At 35.9% G+C, this 23,074-nt stretch overlaps 1 protein-coding gene and 1 long non-coding RNA gene across 14 annotated transcripts in view; one reads left to right on the top strand and one right to left on the bottom strand.

Annotated features, from left to right (window-relative positions):
- The window catches only part of LOC310896756 (uncharacterized protein), a 41,787-nt gene extending 21,762 nt beyond the window's left edge, over positions 1-20,025 (top strand). For 2 of the 13 annotated variants that reach the window (XM_083829471.1, XM_083829472.1), the window contains 7 exons: positions 2,645-4,676; positions 5,169-5,227; positions 11,962-12,021; positions 12,404-12,479; positions 14,013-14,251; positions 14,825-15,022; positions 18,665-20,025. In XM_083829471.1, coding sequence (XP_083685597.1) covers positions 4,622-4,676; positions 5,169-5,227; positions 11,962-12,021; positions 12,404-12,479; positions 14,013-14,167 — 405 coding nt within the window. In that variant the 5' untranslated portion in view covers positions 2,645-4,621 and the 3' untranslated portion in view covers positions 14,168-14,251; positions 14,825-15,022; positions 18,665-20,025. The other 11 variants (XM_083829473.1, XM_083829478.1, XM_083829477.1 and 8 more) reach the window with 11 other exon arrangements.
- LOC310896758 lies at positions 12,404-14,810 on the bottom strand. Its single transcript, XR_014581819.1, has 3 exons — positions 14,175-14,810; positions 13,008-13,102; positions 12,404-12,865 (listed from the first exon to the last, which is right to left on the bottom strand). It is a non-coding gene; the product is annotated as an uncharacterized lncRNA (long non-coding RNA).
- Positions 20,026-23,074: the final 3,049 nt, after the last annotated feature.

A 23,074-nucleotide genomic window follows, 5' to 3' on the forward strand; every position in this document is an offset into this window, starting at 1 on the left:
GTATTTGTATATAGACACTGATTTATGTATAGCACACTTGAGTACAAATTAGTTTCCCTACTTTGTTTTTAAGATATGGAAAATATGCCAGATAACAAGATAATTCAAAACTTCATTTCTTTTCCTGCCCCTTGCCTATCTTGCAGCATTTTGAAATATGGCCCAGTTAAGCCTTCTTTTTTTTTTTTTTTTTTTGAGAGGATACTTACCTGTTGTTTAAACCCTGCCTTTGCAAGTGTGTTTTACCTAAACATGTAAAAATATGAAACAGCTACTTAAAAAATGCTTACCACTATAGCATAATTAACATCACCCTGGAGTAGTACATCATAGCTAATTCAGTGAGCCCTGCTTTACAGATGCCACAAAGCAACAAGCAGTAGTTATAAAATGCTCACATATCAGGATATTCCTTTAGCACCTCATTTATTATTGTAACATGAAAAATGTCCCCTTCCATTTATTATGATCTCACTGCATTAAGGGTCTTAGTCACAAAAAAATGATTTGTATACTTGCACATATAAAGGTGTAATTTTCTTGTGAAACAGAGAATTTGTCTAATGAATTATCTTTGATGCAAATGAAATGGATGTTTATTGAATAGAGGATGGCTAAAGCTGAAGAAATAGAGTTGTATACAGAGGTAGATGACCACTAAATGAGTAGTTAGGAGACAGGGCTTTTTTTTTTTTTTTCCTTTTTTTTTTTCCCCTGTGCTTCATGCATATTTTCTGTGTAAAAATGCAGGCAAAAAGCAGCTATAAACAAAGATAAGAAATACAGACAAACAGACACACACACATGAGTGTAGGTTGACAGTCCACTGCCTTTATAGACATATGATAGACCCAGAGGCAAAACCAAAGCTGCCAACACAACTACTAAATGAGTCTGCCAAAGAGCCAGATGCTGCAGCTGGAAAAGCATTTCATTGTCTCAGCAGCTGCATACTGCAATTGCTATCGCAAAAGGAGGAGAAGGAATTGGGAGTGTGATTATAGGAGAAGGAATTAGGAGTGCGATTATCAACTAAATGGTACCCAGTTACACTTCTCTATATGTGTGCATGTGCATAGACCTGCATACACATAATTAGGACAGCAACTATTTTTCACTAGTGAGTGAAAGGTATTATTTTGTTTTGTCAAAGATACTAACAGAATTAATTAAAATGTTGAAGATGACTAGTTCAGATTTTGTATTTTTTACAGCTGTTGGCTGACAGAGGAATGACTAACTCTTACTTGTGTGCGTTTTGGGAGCCCTCAAAATACAAAGCTTTCCCTCTCACATCCCTCCCCATCCTGTGAATAAGGGATTTTTTTTTCGGGGAAAATGAATCAGAGCAGTCCAAGAGTCATTAAAGCACTGTTTAATGTCTACCAGGCTCAGCAAGGGCATTGTATCCAGAACCTTAGGAAGCTCAGGAGATGATGCTGGAACCTTCACTCATGCAGGCACTTCATAAGAGCAGGGATGACTCAGAGAGCCTGCATGGCTTGCGGCTCCCAAGGCTGCAGGACCCAATTTACCACGTCTGAGTTAAATAACAAAAAGATGCTGAGCAAATCTGCCCTTGCAACACAGTCCTTCTATCAGGATCAAGAAAAGAAGACTGGTGGTGACCATCCCTGCTCTTCTTGAGAGGCAGCCTGAGGTCTGCGTGGACACAGTGCTCAGTCTGGCTTGTATGATAGCTGTGCAGACCCTTCTAGCATGAGGTTATATACATGTGAATTGACAGTGACTTGTAAAGACAGATGTGTGTAATTTATAGAACTGTCCCATCTGCAATCAGAAAACATGGTAGCTGGACTGATGTTCACATTCTTTTTCTAAGCAGCAGCATAGATTTGTGTGCTGAACTAAAGAAGACTTTATATAAAATTAGAGATTGGGAATGTATGTACTAAAGCCTCCTTGGCTAGATAATTACATTTTTATCATTATAATGACCTGTCATACTAACAAAGTTTTTTGTTTTTTTGTTTTTTTTTTTCCCCACAAAAAAGGTTAATCAACCCTGTAAGTGAGGGGACTAGAAGAGAAGATCAGTTGAAATCATTATTTCACAGGCTAGATATATTTTAAAATGCTACCTATTAAGTGGCTGTGTATCATTTACATACTATTTGTACTATTAAAAAAAAAAGTGACAAATTATTGAAAGCCCCAACCTAAATGAACTAATATAAGTGCAGATCTTGGCTGGCAGACTGTGCAGAGAGTGCCTATGTGTATGTATATATAACTGCTTTTAGAGGGAGCAGAACTATGCATGTGTTTTTGATATTAAAATATAGAATCTGAAGTAATGTCACATACACTAGCTTTCAAATATGTCTCGAGGTTGTAGGACAAGAGAGAGAAAGAACTCTGCAAAATAATAGTTGCTCACTTTTCTGTTATCAGTTTTTACTGGCAAACAATGATGTTCAATATACAGTATGGAGAGGAGTAAAAGGTTATCTCGTTAAAATAATTTTGTACTGAGAATGTGGGCTCCACCACATTTAGAGACAAAAATTTTCTGTCTAGCTGTCTAATGGAATATGCATGAACAGTTAAGAGACTTTCAATGAGAAAATGCTGTTTTCATACTTTTGCAAGAGAATCTATTTTTTTTCTTTTCTTTCCATAGATTTAGTCGCCATTTCATTTTGTTGCCCTTAAGTCAGCTGTGGCTCAGACCAGTGGATTCAAAGAAATAAAACAGCAAGAGAAGGAGAAGGGAATGTCCTCCATAAGAAGTTGCAAGACAGATAAAGAACTGCTGTTAGCCGTTGGGTGGAACAGTTGTGTCTCCCAGTAGGCTGAACAGGCTGGCTGATACATCCAGGGGGGACGGGTGTCAGGCTGGTGCAGGTGTCAGTGGCTGCCGGTGAGTGATTGCACCATCAGCCTCCTACCGTGATCCATCATGCGGGCCCAGCCGGTGAAGAATCACAGCCTCAGCAAGGTGCTGAGCCCAGCAACATATCATTAAACAAGGTTACCACAAGCAGATTTGTTCCCATGATCAATCTGGTCGATAACCGTTCCACCTCGCTGTACATTTTCCCCCCTTTAAAGCGTAAACAAGTATTATGAAAGTGGTGGCAAAACAATGTAAGGCTTGAGGAAGACTTCATTTCTCCCATGGCAAGTTGCAGGTTTCTTGTAAGTCCCTTTAATAAATCATGAGAAATAACCCTTTCTACAAAAATTTGTCCTCAGACTGATCCTCTCAGCTTATTCATATTTTATAACTTGAGGTTGGTTATTTCTGACTCATTATTGGATGGATTTTTTTTTTTTTTCTTTTTCAGCCCCCCAAAAGAAATGTGTGGATTTCTTTTATGTTGTAGGATGTGGTGTGTTGTATAAACCTATGTCAGTTTAGATTCATCCTTAAGCAATCTCCCAGAAGAGAGAAATAGGACACCTATTTCTGTTATTGTTTCATTTCAATTCTAGTGTCCTATATTAACTCTTTGCCAGATCTAAACAGACCTTCTCCCACCCTGCCCTACCCAGCATCCCTGTGCTGTGTGCAGACACCCAGGCCTATGAAGGTCCCTATGTTTTTATTCCCCTGAATGGAGAAGTCTCCTCTGTGTGCTTGAGGGGCTGATCAACCTTTCTGCCGTGGTGGTGAGCTGCAAACCCCTGGAGAGAAAGTGGGGGTTCCTCCCATCCCCCAGATGGCAGGTCACCAAGATGGTGCTTATTACAGTCATGTTATGAGTGATGGGGGCCAAATCAGAGAGTTTTATAAACTCATAGGCAGCAACAACCAAGTTGGCTTTCTCCACAGCAGGATGCTGAGCTTTGGGAAATGTCTGCTGCAGGGGAACACACAGCTGCCGTTCTTCCATCAGCTCTTTTATTAATACAGAAAAGTTTTGTACTATGCAGAAACACAAATACATTTTGTGGAGGGACTGAAAAAAATCTATATGTGTACTGGAAATGGCAAAGTAGACTGAAAATAGGTGTCTTTTTATAGTTATGCCTGTGATCACATATTAAGAAATCCCCTTGCAACTGTGCAGTTTGTAGAGCAGGATAGGATGTTACATCTTTGTGTAGTAGTACATAGATCATAGAATCATAGAATTACAGAATCATTTAGGTTGGTAAAAACCTCTAGGATCACCAAGTTCAACTGTTAACCTAGCACTGCCAAGTCTAAAATGATAGATGTTAGTAAAGCTTGCTGTGCACTGGAAAAAAACATAAACCAAGTCCCTAACCCATGCATTGGGTTAAATTGTAATTTAAGAAAAATTGTAATTGTCATGTTAATATTTAGTGGGGTCAGAATCAGACTGTATAGTGATAATATTTCATTTCAGGTATTTCCAGGTGGATAGAAAGGCTCAGCTAAAGTACTGCCTCCAGAAGAAAGCTGAAACTTTCTGCAGAAGAAAATTCCAGTTTTCACCTAAACCATGATTTTGAAAACAGTTTAAGTTAGTACAGAAGATTTGTGTTGTATGTCCTGTTTTGTTTATGCCATATTCCAATCAAAAGGATAAGGAAGCTAAAACTGCAATGAAAACCAATTCTGAGATGACTGTTTCAATTTGTGGGACTAAATTATCTTTAAAAGTTTTTCCTTGTAGACAGGCTGACCATGTCTGTGAATGAATGGCTGTTGTTAAACCTGTCTGACCTTCTCATCAATAAGGGTGAGTCTGAGGTCTCAGGGGAATATTTAACACATGGTGCCCTCCTCTGCTTTGCACTTCAGGTCAAAAATTGCCTTGGATACAATGTCAGCACCTACATCCAGTCTCCACAGCTTCCAAGCAGTTGATGCTCCATTGCTGCTTCAATCCTAGGGGCTTCTCAGCATTACAGATGCCTCAGTTACAAAACAGATGCTTTCCTGGGTACCAGGAATCTGTGCTCCTTTAAGGGGACCCCAGACATCTGTCTTGCCATAACCATAGCTTGGTGCCTGCATCATATCGTTATGCTTTATGCTTATAACAATAAAATCTTGCTATAGGCCAAAAGGATATGGAAAGCCAAGAATTGATTGTCATCATAACTGATATCGTAGCTATGTGATCAAATGATTGTTATTAGTATATTGGACCATATTCCATTGCTACAGAGAAAAGTAAGCAAGCAAGCAAGCAAGCAAGATGGTGATACTGAATATTTTCTTTTGGTAGAACCCATTTCTTTGGACCTAATAGCAAGAAAGTACCATCATGACTCTTCTTCTTATAAGGTAACTACTCATATAACATCTTTAGTCCTGGTCTCTGCAGTATGACAGTATCTGGCATGAACTAGGCAATGCATAAAATAGTCTTTGCAGTACAAGCTGGTCTGAAGGTCTTCACTTTTTGTCTAACTTCTGAGGCAAGAACAAGTATGGACATTTCTTTACTTTTCTCAAATGAATACAATTTTGGGGGGAAGCAGTTTAACAGTTTATAAAGAAGACAGAGGCTGTTCCAGCCCTAAAGAGACTTCAGAGGCAGTAAGACCTCCCCTTGAGGAGTGATTTTAAAACATAATTTCATCCCATTTTAAGAAGAAGGAATCTTAACAAGAGTTTCATTCTCTACCAAGTGAAGGGAGATACTTCTCCAGGAGCTGTGTAATGCTAGAGAAGAATGTAGGGGTTAGGATGAACCTTAGCTGAATCATTTCATCCTTGGCAAGACCAGGTATTTCCCCATTCAATGGGCTGGCTATTTGGGTCCTGCTCTGAGGCTCACACTGACAATATGGTGAAGCTAGATACTAAAAGTTATGGGTTGCAACACTCAGAGCTGTGATAAAACTCAAAGCATGTCACATATTTTACAACCCAGAAAATCAGTTCTGAATGTAAATTGCTGAATAGCCCTTAGGTGAGGAGAGTATATACAGGGCTTGATTTATACCCTGAAATCAAAGAAGAACCTTCACCAAGCTCATAAATGCAGAAACAGAGTAAGTGGATTAATGGATTTTTGAAGGTGTAGTTCAATACTGAGGTATGGGTGGTCACAGAATCAAAGAATCATCTAAGTTGGAAAAAACCTCCAAGATCACCTAGTCCAACCTCTGACCTAACACTAACAAGTCCTCCAAATATCTTAGTAGTTTTAGTCAGGTGGTTTACACAGTTCTAGTATCTGAGCTGCTCCTGCAAGACCCGGTGACTTTTACAGTGACCAAACTGTACAGAGGCCAAGGAGTCAGCAGTATACCCACAGGTGTCATTGAAAAAGATCTTGGCCCAGGGAAGTCAGTGGACATCACCACAGATTTCAGGGAGATCAGGATTTTGAACCTAGCTCCCAGCAAGGATGTAACAGTATTTAGACTTCATCCTGGTTGTTACTTAAATTATTAATCCCTACCCCAAATTTTTGTTAAGTCATCATGTATAATATAATAATTTCCTGTGACTGGAAAGCATGGATGTCTTCAAGTCTAGTCTGATAAGGTACTAACAGTTTCCTAGGCTAGCTCTTAGACAGAAGTCCCACCTACGTATTCATGAATCTCTGTGTTTCTGGTGATGCAGAACCAGAATTAGAAGTTGTTCCCATGTCTCCTGATTCTTTTTTTTTTTTTTTTTTTTTTTTTGATCTTGATGTTCATGAAAATGACAAGCAGTTTGGGAGCATTGCTGAATGTTTATGGTAGTCTGTTTTTTAAGAGTTTCAGAACATTTCTTTTTTGAAGTTCACTTCCCTAATATGAAAAAGGATTTTATCACATTCAATATTTCAAAATAACATATTTCCTTAGGTTACAGTTCAAAAGTGGGTCATACATGTATGCATTTGTGCATTTGAAAGGACCTCATATTATCATATTATGGAAATAAATTCATGGTAATAAAGAACTAGTTAGTTATGTGTTTTTTGTTTGTTTGTTTTCCATGTTTGTTTGTTTGTTTGTTTAACCTACAGTGAATTCAGCTGTGGTTATCATTGCTGGTAAAGCCTGTATCAAGACCTCATCCACATGATCTGCCAATAGTGGACTTCTAGCGTGTATTGATATATGCACTAGAGAATTGATTGCCTGCCTGGGTAGATAAGAACATATATTGTTCTTCAGTGGGTGTAGTGCATTACTCTTTCTTGGCTAATGTGATCTCAGAATCCTTCTCAATAACATAATTCCACCAATCAAACCAGATGACAAAATATAAATTTTATGGACTTGTAGTCCTCAATTCATAATCCTTTGTAAAAGACAAATATGGATGAGTGAAGTTTCCCATAATGGAAAAACCATAAAATTTCACAGTCAGCCAAGGTTCTCTTTTTGATGTGTTTCTTATGTTCATTCTTTTAGCTTTTCTACAGATTTAATTTTCTTCTCCTGACAGTAATCCTGTGATAGTAGATCTAATTTTTCTGTTAGTTAGTAAAGAGTAAGTCGCAGAACTAGAGAAGCTATTTAATGTAGTTAACACCTGGATGAGTTATGGCTTCAGTGCTGCATCAGTAGTACCTTCCTAATAGTCATGGGTGGTTCTTATGGTAGAGGAATATTGAAGATTGAAAGAAAGACTAGTAATTTTATTTTTCCAGATAACAAATAGTCAATAATTCTGTAAAAGCATTTGAAAAATAAAGTATGGTTACCTACATATTGTTACTAGCTTTTTGTTGTTGTTACTAATTAGAAGGGGAAGGACATTATAAATTTTATTGAAAAATACATTTTTCTCTGTATCTCACTGTTTCTGCAGATATCTGTATCTTTTTCTCACTGTACATACGTCTCTCCACTATGAAGTTGTTACTAACTCTGCTTTTAAAAGATGGATATCTATCTATTTACATCCAGATCCAAAAATGTCAATACACCTTTAAATCTGCAAAAATCGGGAACTTCTTTATCCTATCCACTTGAGCATTATTCAAGGTCAAGCTAAAAATTCATTTTCATATAGTCAAAACAGTATTGCTGCATACCTTAACTCCTTATTGTAAACCTGAGTAATATGCAGCTCACAAATCAGAAATTCTTCAAGAATAACCTAAATACATCTTAGATAAAATTTATTCTCTGTGGAAATTTTGTATGAAAATCAATCAAGGAATTTTGCAGATTCAAATGGCCTCTGCTGCTCACCATAAATTTAACCCTCATAGAATATGATACGCTCTGCATGGTGTGTTATCCTATATGTACAACTGTTTCCTTAAAACCTTGGTAATAGAGAGTAATTATATGCAGTAACAAAAGGAAGTGCAGGAAATTATTGCAATTAAGAAACAATTGGAACCCACAATTAACATTCACAATGAATTTCTATGTTTTTACTATACCTTCTGAAAATAAATGTTTATTATTGGAAAGGGACCATATTATTCCAGCAATTTTTTTTTAAAACTAAATCCTCATAGAAGTCAGTGGGGAGTTTTGCTGAAAACTGAATGGACCAATATAGTCCATGGAATGAGCTGGCTGAGGAGGAATATTACTGTTTATTCTGGCCATTTCACAGCACTTGTCATTACCTTTCAGTGGCAATAAGGTTGCAAAGAAGCAGAGCTGTGAAAGATGTCCCTCCTGAAGGTGGTACGTGGCTCCATGCCAGGCTTCACAGGCTACTACGTCTGTTTTGTGAACTGTTTCTCAGACAAAGCTAGCCACAGTCTTTTTTTTTTTTTTTTTTTTTAAGAATCAAAATCCACAGATGTTGTCTATCAATGACATCGAGAATTGAAACTACATGACTCAAACTCACTCCAAATGTTCTAATTGTATTCATAAGAATATAATGGTCAGTCAGCTGCAGGACTGTCAATCAACATTCATTGAGATGAGTTTTCCTTTTTTTTTTTTTATTTTCAGAATTTTGTTCTAAATCAAAAAAATATGTGTTAGTAACAGTGAACAGTTATCCTTTTTACTCTTTTTACTCCACCTCTTTTTCTGCTTTTCCCAAAATTACTTAAATTTGTTAGGGTCTTTGCAACATGTTTGTTCTGAGATTCTCTTCAATGTTGTCAAACCCAGTTTTAATTAATCATTTTCTTAAATATCATAACTTCTATGAAAGCCATGAAGTACCACAATGCCCTTTAGTCATTACAGAAAATTAAATGAGATTTGAAAATCCAGTGTCTCTTCAGTGTTAAGTGACTTTAGACAAAAGTATTATTCATATCTGGCTTCAACACCCAAGACACATGAATTCTGATGTTTTCATAACAGTGAGACTGAAAAAGAAAAATAATGAAACAGTATTGAAACAAAATCTTTTGAGCATAACAGGATGAACATAGGAGAAATATTTGGCCAGTTTAAATGCTCTCTACTTACATAAAATAAATCCAAATTCACACATCCCTGGATAAACCTACTGATATTTTGGCTTGCATTCCAGTTTTATAAAATTATTTTCTATTCCCTTTTACTATTTGGGGAAATGAAATATTCCAGAATGAACAAAATGTGCTGGTATGCCATAATAACACTTCAAGCAGATATACCAGAATCTCCCATGGAGAGCATTTGCAATGCAATAACAGCATTCAAAATTCTGTACCAATACCTCTGAATTCCCACTTCAACCACAGCTCATACTTGTATAAGCTATGGACTGATCATGAGAAAACAGTAAAACTGACTGTACACAAAGTTCCCTGTAGAGGTGAGTAACCTGAATAAAAAGAAAATGCCACATTTACCATTCATTTCTTTCATTTCTAGTAATGATGTTACAAGAACACAATTTATTTTCAGAGTTTAACATGCTTTAGGTGAAATTTAAAAAGTCTGTAAAAACAGATAACTGTTGCAGACACATTAATAAGTCAAATGTCAGCTATCGATTGCAACCCACTAATTAGGAATAAAATTCAGAAACGGCTTTCTGGATCTGGTACCTTCCTGTTCTTTGTGCTGTGCTGCCATCATATTGCTTCTTGTTTAATTGAATGCCATTAATATAAGTGGGCATTACATATGTGGCCTCATAAACAAAATAAAACTTGATGCCTCATGACTGAAAGAAATACAGATTCTCCTGATGATATCAAGGCATACCTATTTTCACATAAATATTTTATTTAATAGCTTATTTAATGTTTTGCTAAGGTCATTTCAATATGTTAAAATACTATACAATATTGATGATCAAGATAGATGAGAGATTGTTTTTTGAGATGCAACTGACGTGACATACAGTGGATCCCCACAGACTAAAGTCAGGATTAGAAGACTCCCACATTGTTTGTAAGAAAGGGGGATGAAGAGTTGTGATGAACCCAAGCAACAAAATGAGAACACCAGAGATAGGAAACAGGAAGCAAATCTTGGAAAAAAAAGTACATGAGAAAGAAAAAACACACAGCTCTGAGCATAAGTGCCTGTGTTTTGAGCTTAAAAACTATAGGTAAGATCTCAGCATGGGGTGGTTAAGCAAACGTTTGACATATTTATAAAAGAAAGCAACACAGTGAGTTCACAGATGATCGTAACCAAGGGGTACAATATAATAGTTTGAACAAAAGAAAGGAATACTCCACAGTTAATATTTGTATCTCAGAAATATATAAGAACCTCAATAAGAGAACAGGACCTAAATATCCTAGACAGGTGACAAATATATAGCATGCTGCAAGGCCCAGGGAACTCCCAGTCCAACTACATGTAAAATACAACAGCAGAAGGAAATAGAAGTCAGGGAGATACCACAACAATCTGGGACAGTCTTAGCCCCACTGTCGAGGCATGAAACACATCAAGATGTGTCAAAGCCAGAGCACCTTTTGGATTGAAGGGCATTGCTGCCTGAGGGTATGGGACACATTATGGGATGCAAAAGAGCAAAATATATATACACAAAAACAATATATATACACCCATATATATATATACACTAAAACAATATATATACACCCATAGAAATGAAGAAAGCAGTTACAGATAAAAGGAGACTCTCAGAAACATATAAATCATAAAATCATTTGATACAAGGAAAGATCCCTCTAAAAATAAAAGCATATTCACTAAAGCCAAGATGAAAATTAGGTGTGCAAGCTGAAAGCTGAAAGCAAATAACAAAGATATTACCAATGTGTGAGAAGAGGGCACCTGGAGACTGAGGTCTGTTGAGTAATTACGAGGACCTGAAAACAGAACAGAACAGGCTGAGGACTTTTGAAGGCTAAATAATTTTGTTATGAACGAAGAGAAAATGAATTAACAGTAATACTAGACTAGATAATGTACAAAGGATTAAACCTTACAAGTACTACTACAAGGCAGCTGTATATCAATATGGTTCATCTGTGGAAATTATGGGAAATTCTAGCTCATACAGGGATACAGGAGCATTAAGAATAGAGAAAAAATGTTTGAGATTCAAAGGGAAAATGGAGGAAATAAGTTCACCTTAGCACTGAGCAAAGAGGGGTTTGGAGTCATGAGTTACAGATAAAACTGGAAAATTTTGAGGGTTCATTGATTAGTTATATTCAGTTGATTTAGATTCATACACACACAAAGACCCTACTGAACATGAAATATGGCTATGCTTGTACATGTAGAACTAATGCTGAGCATATACTCGGAGCACAACAATTTGTTGCAAGGAAAAACAATGTTTCTGTGCAGGAAAATGCAGAACAAGATAAAGTTATGGGAAAGGACATTGAAATGTAAATGAACAGATATATCTTACAGATGACAAGTGAGTTCAGGATTCCAGTGAGGGAACAAGAGGAATAATACAGGGTTGATGTCTGGGATTCAGAAGGCATTTAATTGCTGAAGGCAGAAACCTGAAGTTTTGAGGAACACATTTAAACCATTTTTTTTTTCAGAGAAGTTTCTCAGAAGTGAAGGACAACCCTAAAGAAGTAAAAATGCAGATGCTCTGACTTACAAAAATATTGGTTATTAACAGCCTTGCTTATTAAGATGCTCATCCTTATGGCTTTCTGTGAATGTTTTTCTGACATAATATTCAAATATTCTTGTGTCTCATAACAGAGAGAGCCACAAGCCTATCAGCTCAGTGCCCAGCAACAAGACCTTCCCTGGCTGAACAATGTAATACCAGCTTGGGGTTATCAGAGTGTGTAGGTATAGCCAGGTGGCTTATCAGAGACCTTGAACGTGGTACATGGTTAGAAAGACTGCTTGATGCTTTTATCACAGATGTTTCTTTGCTTGGACTGTTCTTCCTGACTTGGCATAAATTCTTTTTAGCAAATTATTGTATGTACTGATTAAAGTCAAGCAGCCTATTAATGATTACAATTTAAATTTGAGGTACATAATAATAAAAACGAATTCATTATTATTAATAATAACTATTATGAATAATTATTAATATTCAATACATTTAATAAGTTTTATTATTATTAGATGTATATTTAATGAGCAAGATATAAACAAGTTTGATATTTGGTTTTGGTGATTTATTGTGCAGACCTTCACAACACAATACAGGGGACAGAGCAAACAGGGAAGCAACAGCATCAGGGAAGAGAGGCAATCTGCTGGAGGTAGGAAAAATGACTATTTGTTCATGGCAATCTTAAGCAATGTTTTGAAAAGTTCACCAAAAATTTAGAGGTCTATGCAAATGACCTGGAGACATTGTCGTTGGTGCTGCTTAGGCACAGTTGTCTGTATACAAGAATGGACCAACATAGTGCTGTCTTTACCACTTTAAGAACTGATAATATTGCACCACTGACTTGTTTGCATAATGTGCTTCGTGCTTCTCTCATCATTTCTATGTCATTCCTCTTCCTCTTCCTCTTCCTCTTCCTCTTCCTCTTCCCCTTCTTCTTCTTCTTCTTCTTCTTCTTCTTCTTCTTCTTCTTCTTCTTCTTCTTCTTGTCTGCTTGCTTCATCTTTAAATTTTGCTTTTTGAATATTTACATACCTATACAACACACACAATTATATTTGTGTATACAAAATAAAAACAAAAATGCATATGAGTTATGAATGAATATAAAAATGTATATACTAATCATATGCATATCATAAAATCTTCAAAAATTGTTTTATATGATACTTCATACCATATATGAGTGAATGGGTGACAGACTTCTGATTAATCTTTCCTAATACAACATTTTACAAGGTGGGAATTTGTATTTTGCAAAACCATCGCTGACTGAAAAACAATAATAGAGACAAGAAAGCAAATTAATACAATAGTGGGTCATAAGACATATTCAATATCTGCATTGAATAAAGAGTGCAGTTAATATTCATGGTACTTAGGACATTCTATTACCTAGTTACCTTTTTTCTCATTTTTCTAATTCATCTGTGAAACTTGAAGACGCAGGATACATAGGAAAAACAAAACAAAACAAAACAGTTGACTAATATTAAAGGATGAGTTAAATCACTTTTGAAGAATGATAAAAACAGAAGTTGACGTGGATTGAATTTATGTGGACTTTGCACCTACATATTTAAGGCATGAACTGATCAACAGTTGAGGTCAGAAAATCAAATCTAAATTCATTTGGTATTATGTGACAATTTGGTGGGTATCCTACTTCTCAAACTTTCATTTCTGGCAATTCTTAGAAGATGTTTTCAAGGAGTATGTCATTAACCTGTTCCAGTATGTAAATTTTAATGGTGGAAATCTTTCAACATTTTTTAATATTTATTGGAAACCTCTACACTATTTAAAATTCTTGGAATGACAAAGTAGAAACAAACACTGAAATGTACTGCTGATTTAAATGCTCCCTGAACACAGTATAACATCCTCACAGTCCCAAACATTAATTATTATGGGTTATCATGTTGGTCTTCTCCTTGATGTGCTCTCACAAAAAACTATCTGCAGACCTGCTTCCCCACCCCTGGGTACACCACACTAAGGGCAGAAATAATTACAATGGGTGGTGATAAAGAGAGCTCAGCATGTTTAGAAGAGTTTCTTATGGAGTTTTGCTCACATGTACAAATCACATTTGCTGACTATTCAGCCATGCTTTGTTATATCCCTGATACTGTAAGTCACAGAGGAACTCTCCCCATGCTTTTCCTTGTTTGTTTTTCAGGAGGCAAAATCCAGGCAGCTGGTTCCTGTCCTGTGATCACACTGTTGGCTGTGTTTTTTCTCTTGTGTGTCTGTATGCTGTGCCAGCCAAAATTTACCTACTACTGCTTTCACACAGATCTCATAATCACTTCAGCAACATATGCCAAATTTTAGTGCATACCTTTACGAAGCAATTTCTCTCTGCATTCATCCAGTCCATATGTATCTGCCTACCACTGAACTTCAGAGAGCAGCCTGGTCAGTCTCAGAGTTAGGAATGCAAAGTTCACTTGAAAACGTGATATAAAAGTTTCAAAGTTACTGAAAGTGTAAAGACACATTTCTGATTGCTTTTGGAGAACTTCAGTTTAAATGCTTGTCATTAGATCATCTGTAATTCAAACAACAGAAGAAAATATCAGGTCTCTAATTCAATTTAATGGTTGCTTTTTACCTAATCTAAATTTAAGATTCCAGCATGTAGGATTGAGTGATGCTATAAATTTTTTTTTTCTTTTTCTGACACTCTTACAGGAAATGCATTCTTCATGTTTTACAATTTTATTGGCTGCTAAGTCTCTTGTAGTTAACATCCAATGTTTCTTGGCTATTTATAGAGTGATCCTTTTTTAAAGCAATATGTTTTGCCTGTGATCTCATCTACCTGAATCACAGACTTTCAAAACCACTTTTTCACCATTTACATTGAAATTATAAGTTGTTTTTTTTTTGTTGTTGTTGTTGTTTTTGTTTGTTTGTTTTTAGTATCTTTAATTTAAAATAATTATTGCGTCCTCTTCTCCGCATTTTTTCTGTATTTTCTACCTATAGATATATATGCAACTGGTTTTCTTTGACACTGATTATCTTAATGCTCACAACCTCCAATAATGAATTCGTAAAAACTGAAGATGCTCCCAGACTAGAAGGTCCAGATGATCCAGATCTAAATTCAAATCTTTCTTCAAGAACTGAAGGCATTGAGATTTGAGGAGTCATAAAATTTGACTCAGAGATCCAGAATACCAGGTATTAAATTTACATTGCAAGTTAAGGATAGAGACCAGGCTGTGATCAGCTGCATTATGCCCTATAATTTTGCTCACATGTTCAATGTAGCAGATACTTCTCCACTTCTCCAAAGAAGACATCCATGCAAGTGGCAAGAAGGAGCCAAAACCTGCCCTCAGGTAGTGAGGACCCTTATTTGATTGCTCCAAGGAAGGTGTAGACACATACAGGCTCCGTTAATTGGTATAGGTACCTCTTGTTTTGGAGGACAGAATGCCTTTCTCCTACATACTCAGAAGAAAGAAGGACTGTCTAAGGTGCTCAGCCTTGCATCTCATTTTAGCAAAGAAAAATGTGGCACTGTAGTTCTGATGGGAACATAATTGCTTACATGAAAGAGGATCGTTGAGATACGAGATATGCTTTACTGAGGCTGTGGAGAGGTTAGAAGTTTTGACTTACCAATAAAAGCTCTGTGTAAAAGTGTTTAGTTGGTATAAAAGCCATTGATGAAAAATCTAAGAAAGGACTAGATGTCACAGTGGTTAATCCTCCTCTCTAGTATCTGACCTCTGTAAGGCTGGAAGTAAAATAAGTTAAATGAACTCTGCATAATTCCTTGTGGTTATCTGTCACAAAGTCACCTCATGATTCAGCTGTAGTGTCAGACTGTCTGGGGGAGGCTCTGCTGCCAGAGCAAAGGGCAGCAGCAGATCAGGACCAAGGCATCACCCACTGGCAACAATGGGAGAGGAAAATCTTGCTGCACTTGCATACACTGTCTTTTTTCCTGCTGATGCTGTTGGCTCCAAATTCTGTGTGTTTGAGAATGCAGTTACTTAGTTTGCTCCAATTTTAAGGGAGAATTTTTCAGTTTTTGACAAGACCCTTAAAATCACATTGCAGAGGAAAGGGTGTATTATAATTATAAATATCAATAGTAATAAAAGTTTATTAAAGGTCATTAAAATGAAAGGGGATGGCTATAGATCCCATCACTCTGAACTGACTCCCTCCTCTTGTGTTAATTAGAAAACTCAGATAATGGTTCTATGGGGGAGTGCAAGGGAAATTTAATTACGAAAGTTTAATGGGCCACTATCTACTTTCTGCCAGATTAAAAACTGATGATTTACACTATTTTAGATACTAGTGTGGGCTCTCTAACAAAATATGTTGCAGAACAAAGAGTAGTGCAAGATTCTTCACACAGAACATTTTGCTCACTTTTAAAACAAAGACATAAGACATCTAAAAACTGAGCAGCAATGACAAAGCTGTTACCACCAAAACTGAAAGGAAATACCTAGTTAGTTTCTTAAATTTAGAATTTATTATAATAAAATGAAGAACATTTTTGCATGAGCATGAACACACATCCTGAAAAATCCTTCCCACTCCCCTGAAAAAAATAATAGTAAAATAAAGTAAAAAGAGGGAACAAAGAGAGAAAGAGAGAGAAAGCGAGAGAGAGAGAAAGAGAGAAAGAAAGAGAGAGAGAGAGAAAGAAAAAGAAAGAAAAAAAAGAAAAAGAAAGAAAGAAAGAAAGAAAGAAAGAAAGAAAAAGAAAGAAAGAAAGAAAGAGAGAAAGAAAGAAAGAAAGAAAGAAAGAAAGAAAGAAAGAAAGAAAGAAAGAAAGAAAGAAAGAAAGAAAGAAAGAAAGAAAGAAAGAAAGAAAGAAAAAGAAAAAGAGAAAGAAAGAAAGAAAGAAAAAGAAAGAAAGAAAAAGAAAGAAAAAGGAAGGAAGGAAGGAAGGAAGGAAGGAAGGAAGGAAGGAAGGAAGGAAGGAAGGAAGGAAGGAAGGAAGGAAGGAAGAAGTAATACCAATTTGAATTAGCTGTAAGGTCATTTATCAGGTATTGAGAAAAGCTGGAAAAATGACATTGTTAAATTTTACAAATTTTTGGATTGGGCTTTGCATTCATAAACATGCAGTTAAGTTCTTCAGGCCATGGTCTTCATCTCATAAAAGCTTATGGCCATTTTTAATAAAACAGACCTTTGTGTGTATGTGTCTTAAAATGTGTTAGACTTTGAGAAATCAAAATACTTAAGGCATACATGTGAAACTGATAAAAACTGTTGGCTTTAAGTCCTCATGTTCAAGTGCCCTAGACACCCACTTTATGGGGAGTTATAGCTAGTCAGAATGCCATGTGTATATATTTTTGGATAATGTTGAAACCTTGCACCTGAGATTAGTGGCTATTTTTGAAAAATTAGTTTTAATCAGCTCATTAGGAGTGATACTTCAGAAAAATATATATATATCATCTCCAGGAATCTTTCTTCAAGTATCCAGTACAAACTACTGTTTCTATTTAATATTATTAAATTTAAATAATCTCCTTAAAAAAAACAAAACAAACAAACAAAAACTTTAATTAAATGTTTAACTTTAAGGCATTTTTATCAAAAAAGAGGAGGAAAAGATTTGATGTATCAAATGATTTATTTTTAAAAAGAGGATAAAGGTAAGAGAAGAAAAGAAACAGAATAAGAAACAATGTCCAAAAGCAAAGCAAAATAAATAAATAAATAAATAAAATAAATAAATAATAAAAATAAAATAAAATAAAATAAAAATCTAATGCACTTTTTTCCTTTTCTGGATAGGTTTTGGTGTCTAAAAGTTGAGAACTCAGCATTATAAACGCAGGGCTGGTTGTCAGCTCTAATTTAGGTAGACACAGACAGTTTTATATAGCAGCTTTGTGGCCTGGAGCTGTCTGTCTTGCAGACAGAGGCCCACTGTGTCAGCTGCATGTCCTTGAATATTTCAGGTAGAATGTAGCTCTGGGAATTGCCATCCTCCTGAATTTCAGGTGTGTAAACAAAGTCTCCTACCTTTGCTAATTTATTGCCATGAAATGAAACAATATTAAAAACAAAAACAAACAAACAAATAAACAAAAAACATCAAAAGACAGCTCTGTTCTTCATATTCTTCAAAGGTCTTAAGCCACCCGGGTGTATACAGATTGAGCAATACTCATTTTTCTTGATCTGTTCCACAGAAACAGGGTTTGCCTACCTGCTCTGCAGTTTAGCTCTCATCTCTCATCCATATAGCATAGCTGCCTTCAGAAAAATCTGTTTATGCAGTGGATATGAATTAAAACTAAATATGTTTGCACACAATCTAACCTTATCTGAAAGTAATAGCAACATTTTGAAGGTGCATCTAAATTTATAAATAGTGTAAAAAATATGAGAAGGCACTTTGAATGTCTAGACTTCACTTGTCTAGATTTCAAATATGTAATGCTGAATAGATATCAAAATATTAAGTAGACATTTTTAGATATAATTAAGAATAGCATGCCCAGGAATGTTCACATGGTTTTTTGCTTAGTTTCAGTGAATGATTCATGGCTAAGCTCTGTAAAGTATTACTTAGTTCACAACTTTATAATCACAAAACCTCAGAAAAAAAAAAAAAGAAAAAAACTTTATCTTTGCAAAGTTACTGACTTCATTAAGACAGCTGTTATAACTATAGGACTTTATTCCACTGACAATTTATATAAAGAGAGAGAAAGAGACATTAAAAAAAAGTTTATTTCAAGTGTGTTGTTAATTTTTATTGCAATCCTTTATATGATTAAGATAGCGCCATAATTAGTCTCAATGCACTAATAAGTTGTTGGTTTCTTCCAGACACTTAATAAGGACCATTCATTCTCCAAGGGGATCACAACCTGAAATCCTGCTGAAAGGCTGGTGCTACAACAGAGGTCAAAGAGAGAGGAAAAGAGTTGAATTAACTGGGAAAAATGCCAATTATTGTCTTGATCAGATGAATGACCATATGCTAAATGACACAGTAAAATGAATGGATGCATACTGTGTTGATGTGGTTTCCTTCTTTTCCCTTTTCTTTCTTGTTTGATTGTACATGATGTAGTTGTTCCACATGGCAGAAAATCCACCTCTTCCTTACCATGTCCATCATTGTAAGAAAAACACGGGTGTGATCTAGTTTTTGAGTGACACTTATTTTACTAAAATAAGAGATTGGAAATCCTACTAAACGGATACAGAGCTATGAATTAAAGGCTTCAGCACCCTGAAATGTGATGGGCCAGATCTTCAACTAGAGCAAATTGATGAAGCTTCTTTAACATCACTAAAACTATATCAGTGGATTTGCCTAGTAACAAAAATTTGGATTAGCCTGAAAAGAGAAGCCAGTGATCGTTTCTTGGAAAATCCTGAAAAGCTGGACAATTATTTGAGCATAAATGTTGGTCTGGCAATGTTTGTGCTCTGAGTTCTGTCAAATCTTGGGATAAGGATCTGATCCTGCAAGACGGAGGGCAGGACTCATGTACTGACCAGTGTGGTGGGCTCCTCCTGCCAAGTCCACACACAGATGTTACACACACTTCCAGCTGAGGCTTCAAGTGGAAAATTACAAATGCAGAGTTTGGCAATTGCAAGCTATATCATAAGACGCAGAATCTGTGCTCTTTTTAGCAGAAGAAATCCAGAAATCTGGATCTAGTACCAAAGATGGAAAAAATATCAAACTATGACTAGAAGCCAGTTTTATTGCTATAGTTCTGAAGAAGTTTATCTCAATATTTTCAGAAGTGTCTACAGTCCCCTGTGCTTTCTCTGTAGAATACTTTTTGTTTGTTTGTTTGTATTTTATGTAAATAAATAATGTTAAATAGATATCAAAATCAGATTCAGATATTTGCATATCCATTTTTTAAGCTGATTCTGTGACAGATGGCAAAAGAAAAATGAATGCACAGATATATACAAATATAAGAAATGACTATGAATCTGTTCTGCCTTCCCAGAGAGGAAGTAGTCAAAGAAAATGACTCCCACATAATTCCAGATTATTTAAGCTGAAAACCCTGTATGGGAAAAACTACTTTTTGTTACATGTTGAAGTCCAATCACCACAGTATTGCCAAAAAGGACTTCATTGTTAATCATGAAAACCAGGGCTTCTCAAAACTCAAACCACAGGAATACCGTTTCACTGCATATTGATTTTGAACAAACAAGTTACCAGACAATTGAACAGGTTAAACAAAAATTATATTGTTTCAGGCAATTATCCACATGTGCTGAACTCATTTGGGGAAATAAAGCATTTCACATTTTATTACCCAAAGTGTCAATGAAAAATTATACAGGTGATATCTCATTAATGGTTTCATTTTCCCAAACATTGTACAAAGTCACTGCAACACAATTCCAAGTCGATCTACCCATTTGATCTTATATAACCTTCAGGGAACATTAATAAAATTCTGACTCAGATATGCCCTCTTTCAGTCTCTTTTTAGGCATACAGGTGCTTAAATGTCCTTACATCCTACTGAATGAGACTTAAGCTTAAATTTAACCACAAATGTCAATACTTTTCTGGACAGAGATGCTTCCTGGAATGAAGGCCTCTGTATCAGAATAAACATGCTACTTGGTAAGATTATACACAGAGAATTTTGATTTGGGTTTACACAACCTGTGGTATCAGGTATCAGGTTAGAAAATCAAATTGCTAATGCCATTTAGCACATTCTTGTACAGATACCTGTGTTCTACTGTTTGCAAAATTTCCTTCTTTTTAAGAGACTCAACATGCGTTATAAAGTAGTTCTAAAGATTTTTAAACATTTCATTCAAGAACTGAGTTTTGTTAGTGAAAATGAAGAGTTTTTACAATTCTCTTGCAATTCTCTTGCAAAGGTATTTAGGACTCCCAGAGGAAGACTGGAAAAATCTATCAGCTATTGTAGAAAGTGAATTATAGTGGAAGGAGCTTAGCATGAAGCACGTGCAATCAATGATGGGATACTTGAAGTTTGCTTGTACAGTTAACTCCTTAGGGTTAGTATTCTGTAGGTGTTGAACTGCTTTTTCCGAGATCAAGAAACCACAGAAATAAATGACCGTGATATATATATATATTTATATATATATATAAAGTCCAGAATGAGAGTAGAGGATTGTGGTAGACTGTTCCTGATGGCTGTGATTTAGAGTCTCCGGGGCAGCTAGAGCGGTTCAGCCACTGGACATGCAGATTTTCTCAGATCCCAGGCAGGTAAAAGTCAAAGGGGACTTTTGAAGTGTAATGTCCTCTGTTTTGAAGGCATTCCTTTTGTTTTGACATGTTCCTTTGGCTAATTCAAGTAACAGGGAAAGTACCACTGAAAACAGTTCACATAAGAAGTTAATTTTCCTGTTGTCACCACATAGACCCCTTGGATCCTCCTTCCTTCTACTAGCAAAACCTTTGTCCTGGTCAGAAAAACAGGGCTGCCTTAGCTGAGCACCTTACCAACTGACTACTGAATCTGGCTGTACATTTATTACTTTTTCAGGGTTTTGGTGAATCTTGTAGTCTTTTCTGCAGAGTGCCTTTGCTTCCAGAAAAGTGGGGAGGGTTTCCCTACAGATTCATGTTCAGAAGGTTCTCATGAAATTTGAAGATAATAAGGTTTTAATTTATTTGTATAAGCTTTTTGTTTCTGTGACATAATGTCACCCAAAATCCATTAATATAAATAAAAGACCAACCCTCCTTTTTTTTTCTTTCTTTCTTTTTTTTTTTTAAGTGTTTGACAGATAGAAGGTCAGACTTGCAACCTCCGCAGCCTTCAAATGCCATTTAAAAAAAAAATGGTTAAAATGATGTTTTCTTTGCTCTCTATAACTTCCTAAGGAGGGGAAGCGGAGAGAGAGGTGCTCATCTTGTCTCCTTGGTGACAGGACATGTGGGAACTGTCCTCAATGCCGTGTCGGAGAAGGTTGTGACGGTTGGACTCAATGGTCTTTGTAGATCCCTTCCAGCTGAAACTATTCTATTCTGAATATGCTGTATTTTCAACTTGACTGGAAACAGTGCACTTTGTGTCTCATCTAGACAAAATTGTTGGTGAGGTAAGAAATAGACCAGCTAGGTCAGTGTCCTGTTTCAGAAAACACCCCATGGAAGGCTGCTCATCTAGAGTTTCCAGTATACGTGAATGAGAGGAAATCAGATCATCAGTTTTTAACCTCTTCCAGAACCTAGAATAAAAGTACGTTCTACCTGATATCTCTTAAATTACTAGAGCCCGGAAAGGACTAAAAGAATTACAAAGTTTGAGAATATATCTTTAGATTAAATTTAAATATAACAACTTAATGTTTGTAATTTTTTTTCTTCTATTTCTCTTTTCTTTTTTTTAAAAAAAAATAAAAATCTTTCATTAGCTGGGAAACCTGCTATCCCCTTTGAATTTCCTATTTTGAGACTATAATGAGCTGTGAATTTTTTATACTGTGGCTATATATATAGAGGTAGATGCAAACATCAGTCATGCACTAATGAGAAGGATAACAATAGGAGGGAATTAAATGGTGTATTGGAAAAGGGGTTCTGCCTTTGGTGAGGGATCTGAAACTTCTCTATCTGCTGGCCAACAGGACACTCTTTTAGACATGGCTAACATTTCTGCCTCAGCAGCTGTGCTGGTGGCAGAGGCTAAGAGACAGAAATTTGGTCACCCATGAAGAGGAAGAGCAAGTGTTTGAAGAGAAAACTTTAAAAGTGGTGCTAAGGACATGGATCAGATGTTAAACAATGATTTTGTTTCAATATTAAAGTATTCTGTAATTGATATGTATAGTAAATGGACAGCTGCTTTCTTAACATTCTCTTCAGAATGTGTTAGGGGTCTGCTAAAGTTTGTGTTAGGGCGTACTATTTTAGTATTAATAGGATGATTTAACATATTTTGTGATCTAATATGCTTCTCAGTCCTGTGTCTAACTTGTTGATTTGATCTATTCTGACAGCTGTATTGCTCTCTTCTTAGTCTATTAATTATGACTTTGTTGATACACATTTTTCAATGTTATTTTTGTTTAAGTTGCTTTTTATGTTTCAGTGAGTAAAATGGGTCTCAAACCTCTCGTGACCTGGGTATAGATCAACCTATCAGCCTAAAAGCTCCACCCAGTAAGCCCTTTGTTCTCTCACAGGAAAATTATATGAACTGGAAATTTGCTTGAAGCCACCACAATAAATATGTTTATTCAGGGAAAATTAAAAGAGGT

Source organism: Anser anser (genome assembly GCF_964211835.1).
Source record: "Anser anser genome assembly, chromosome: 3".
Lineage (NCBI taxonomy): Eukaryota > Metazoa > Chordata > Aves > Anseriformes > Anatidae > Anser > Anser anser.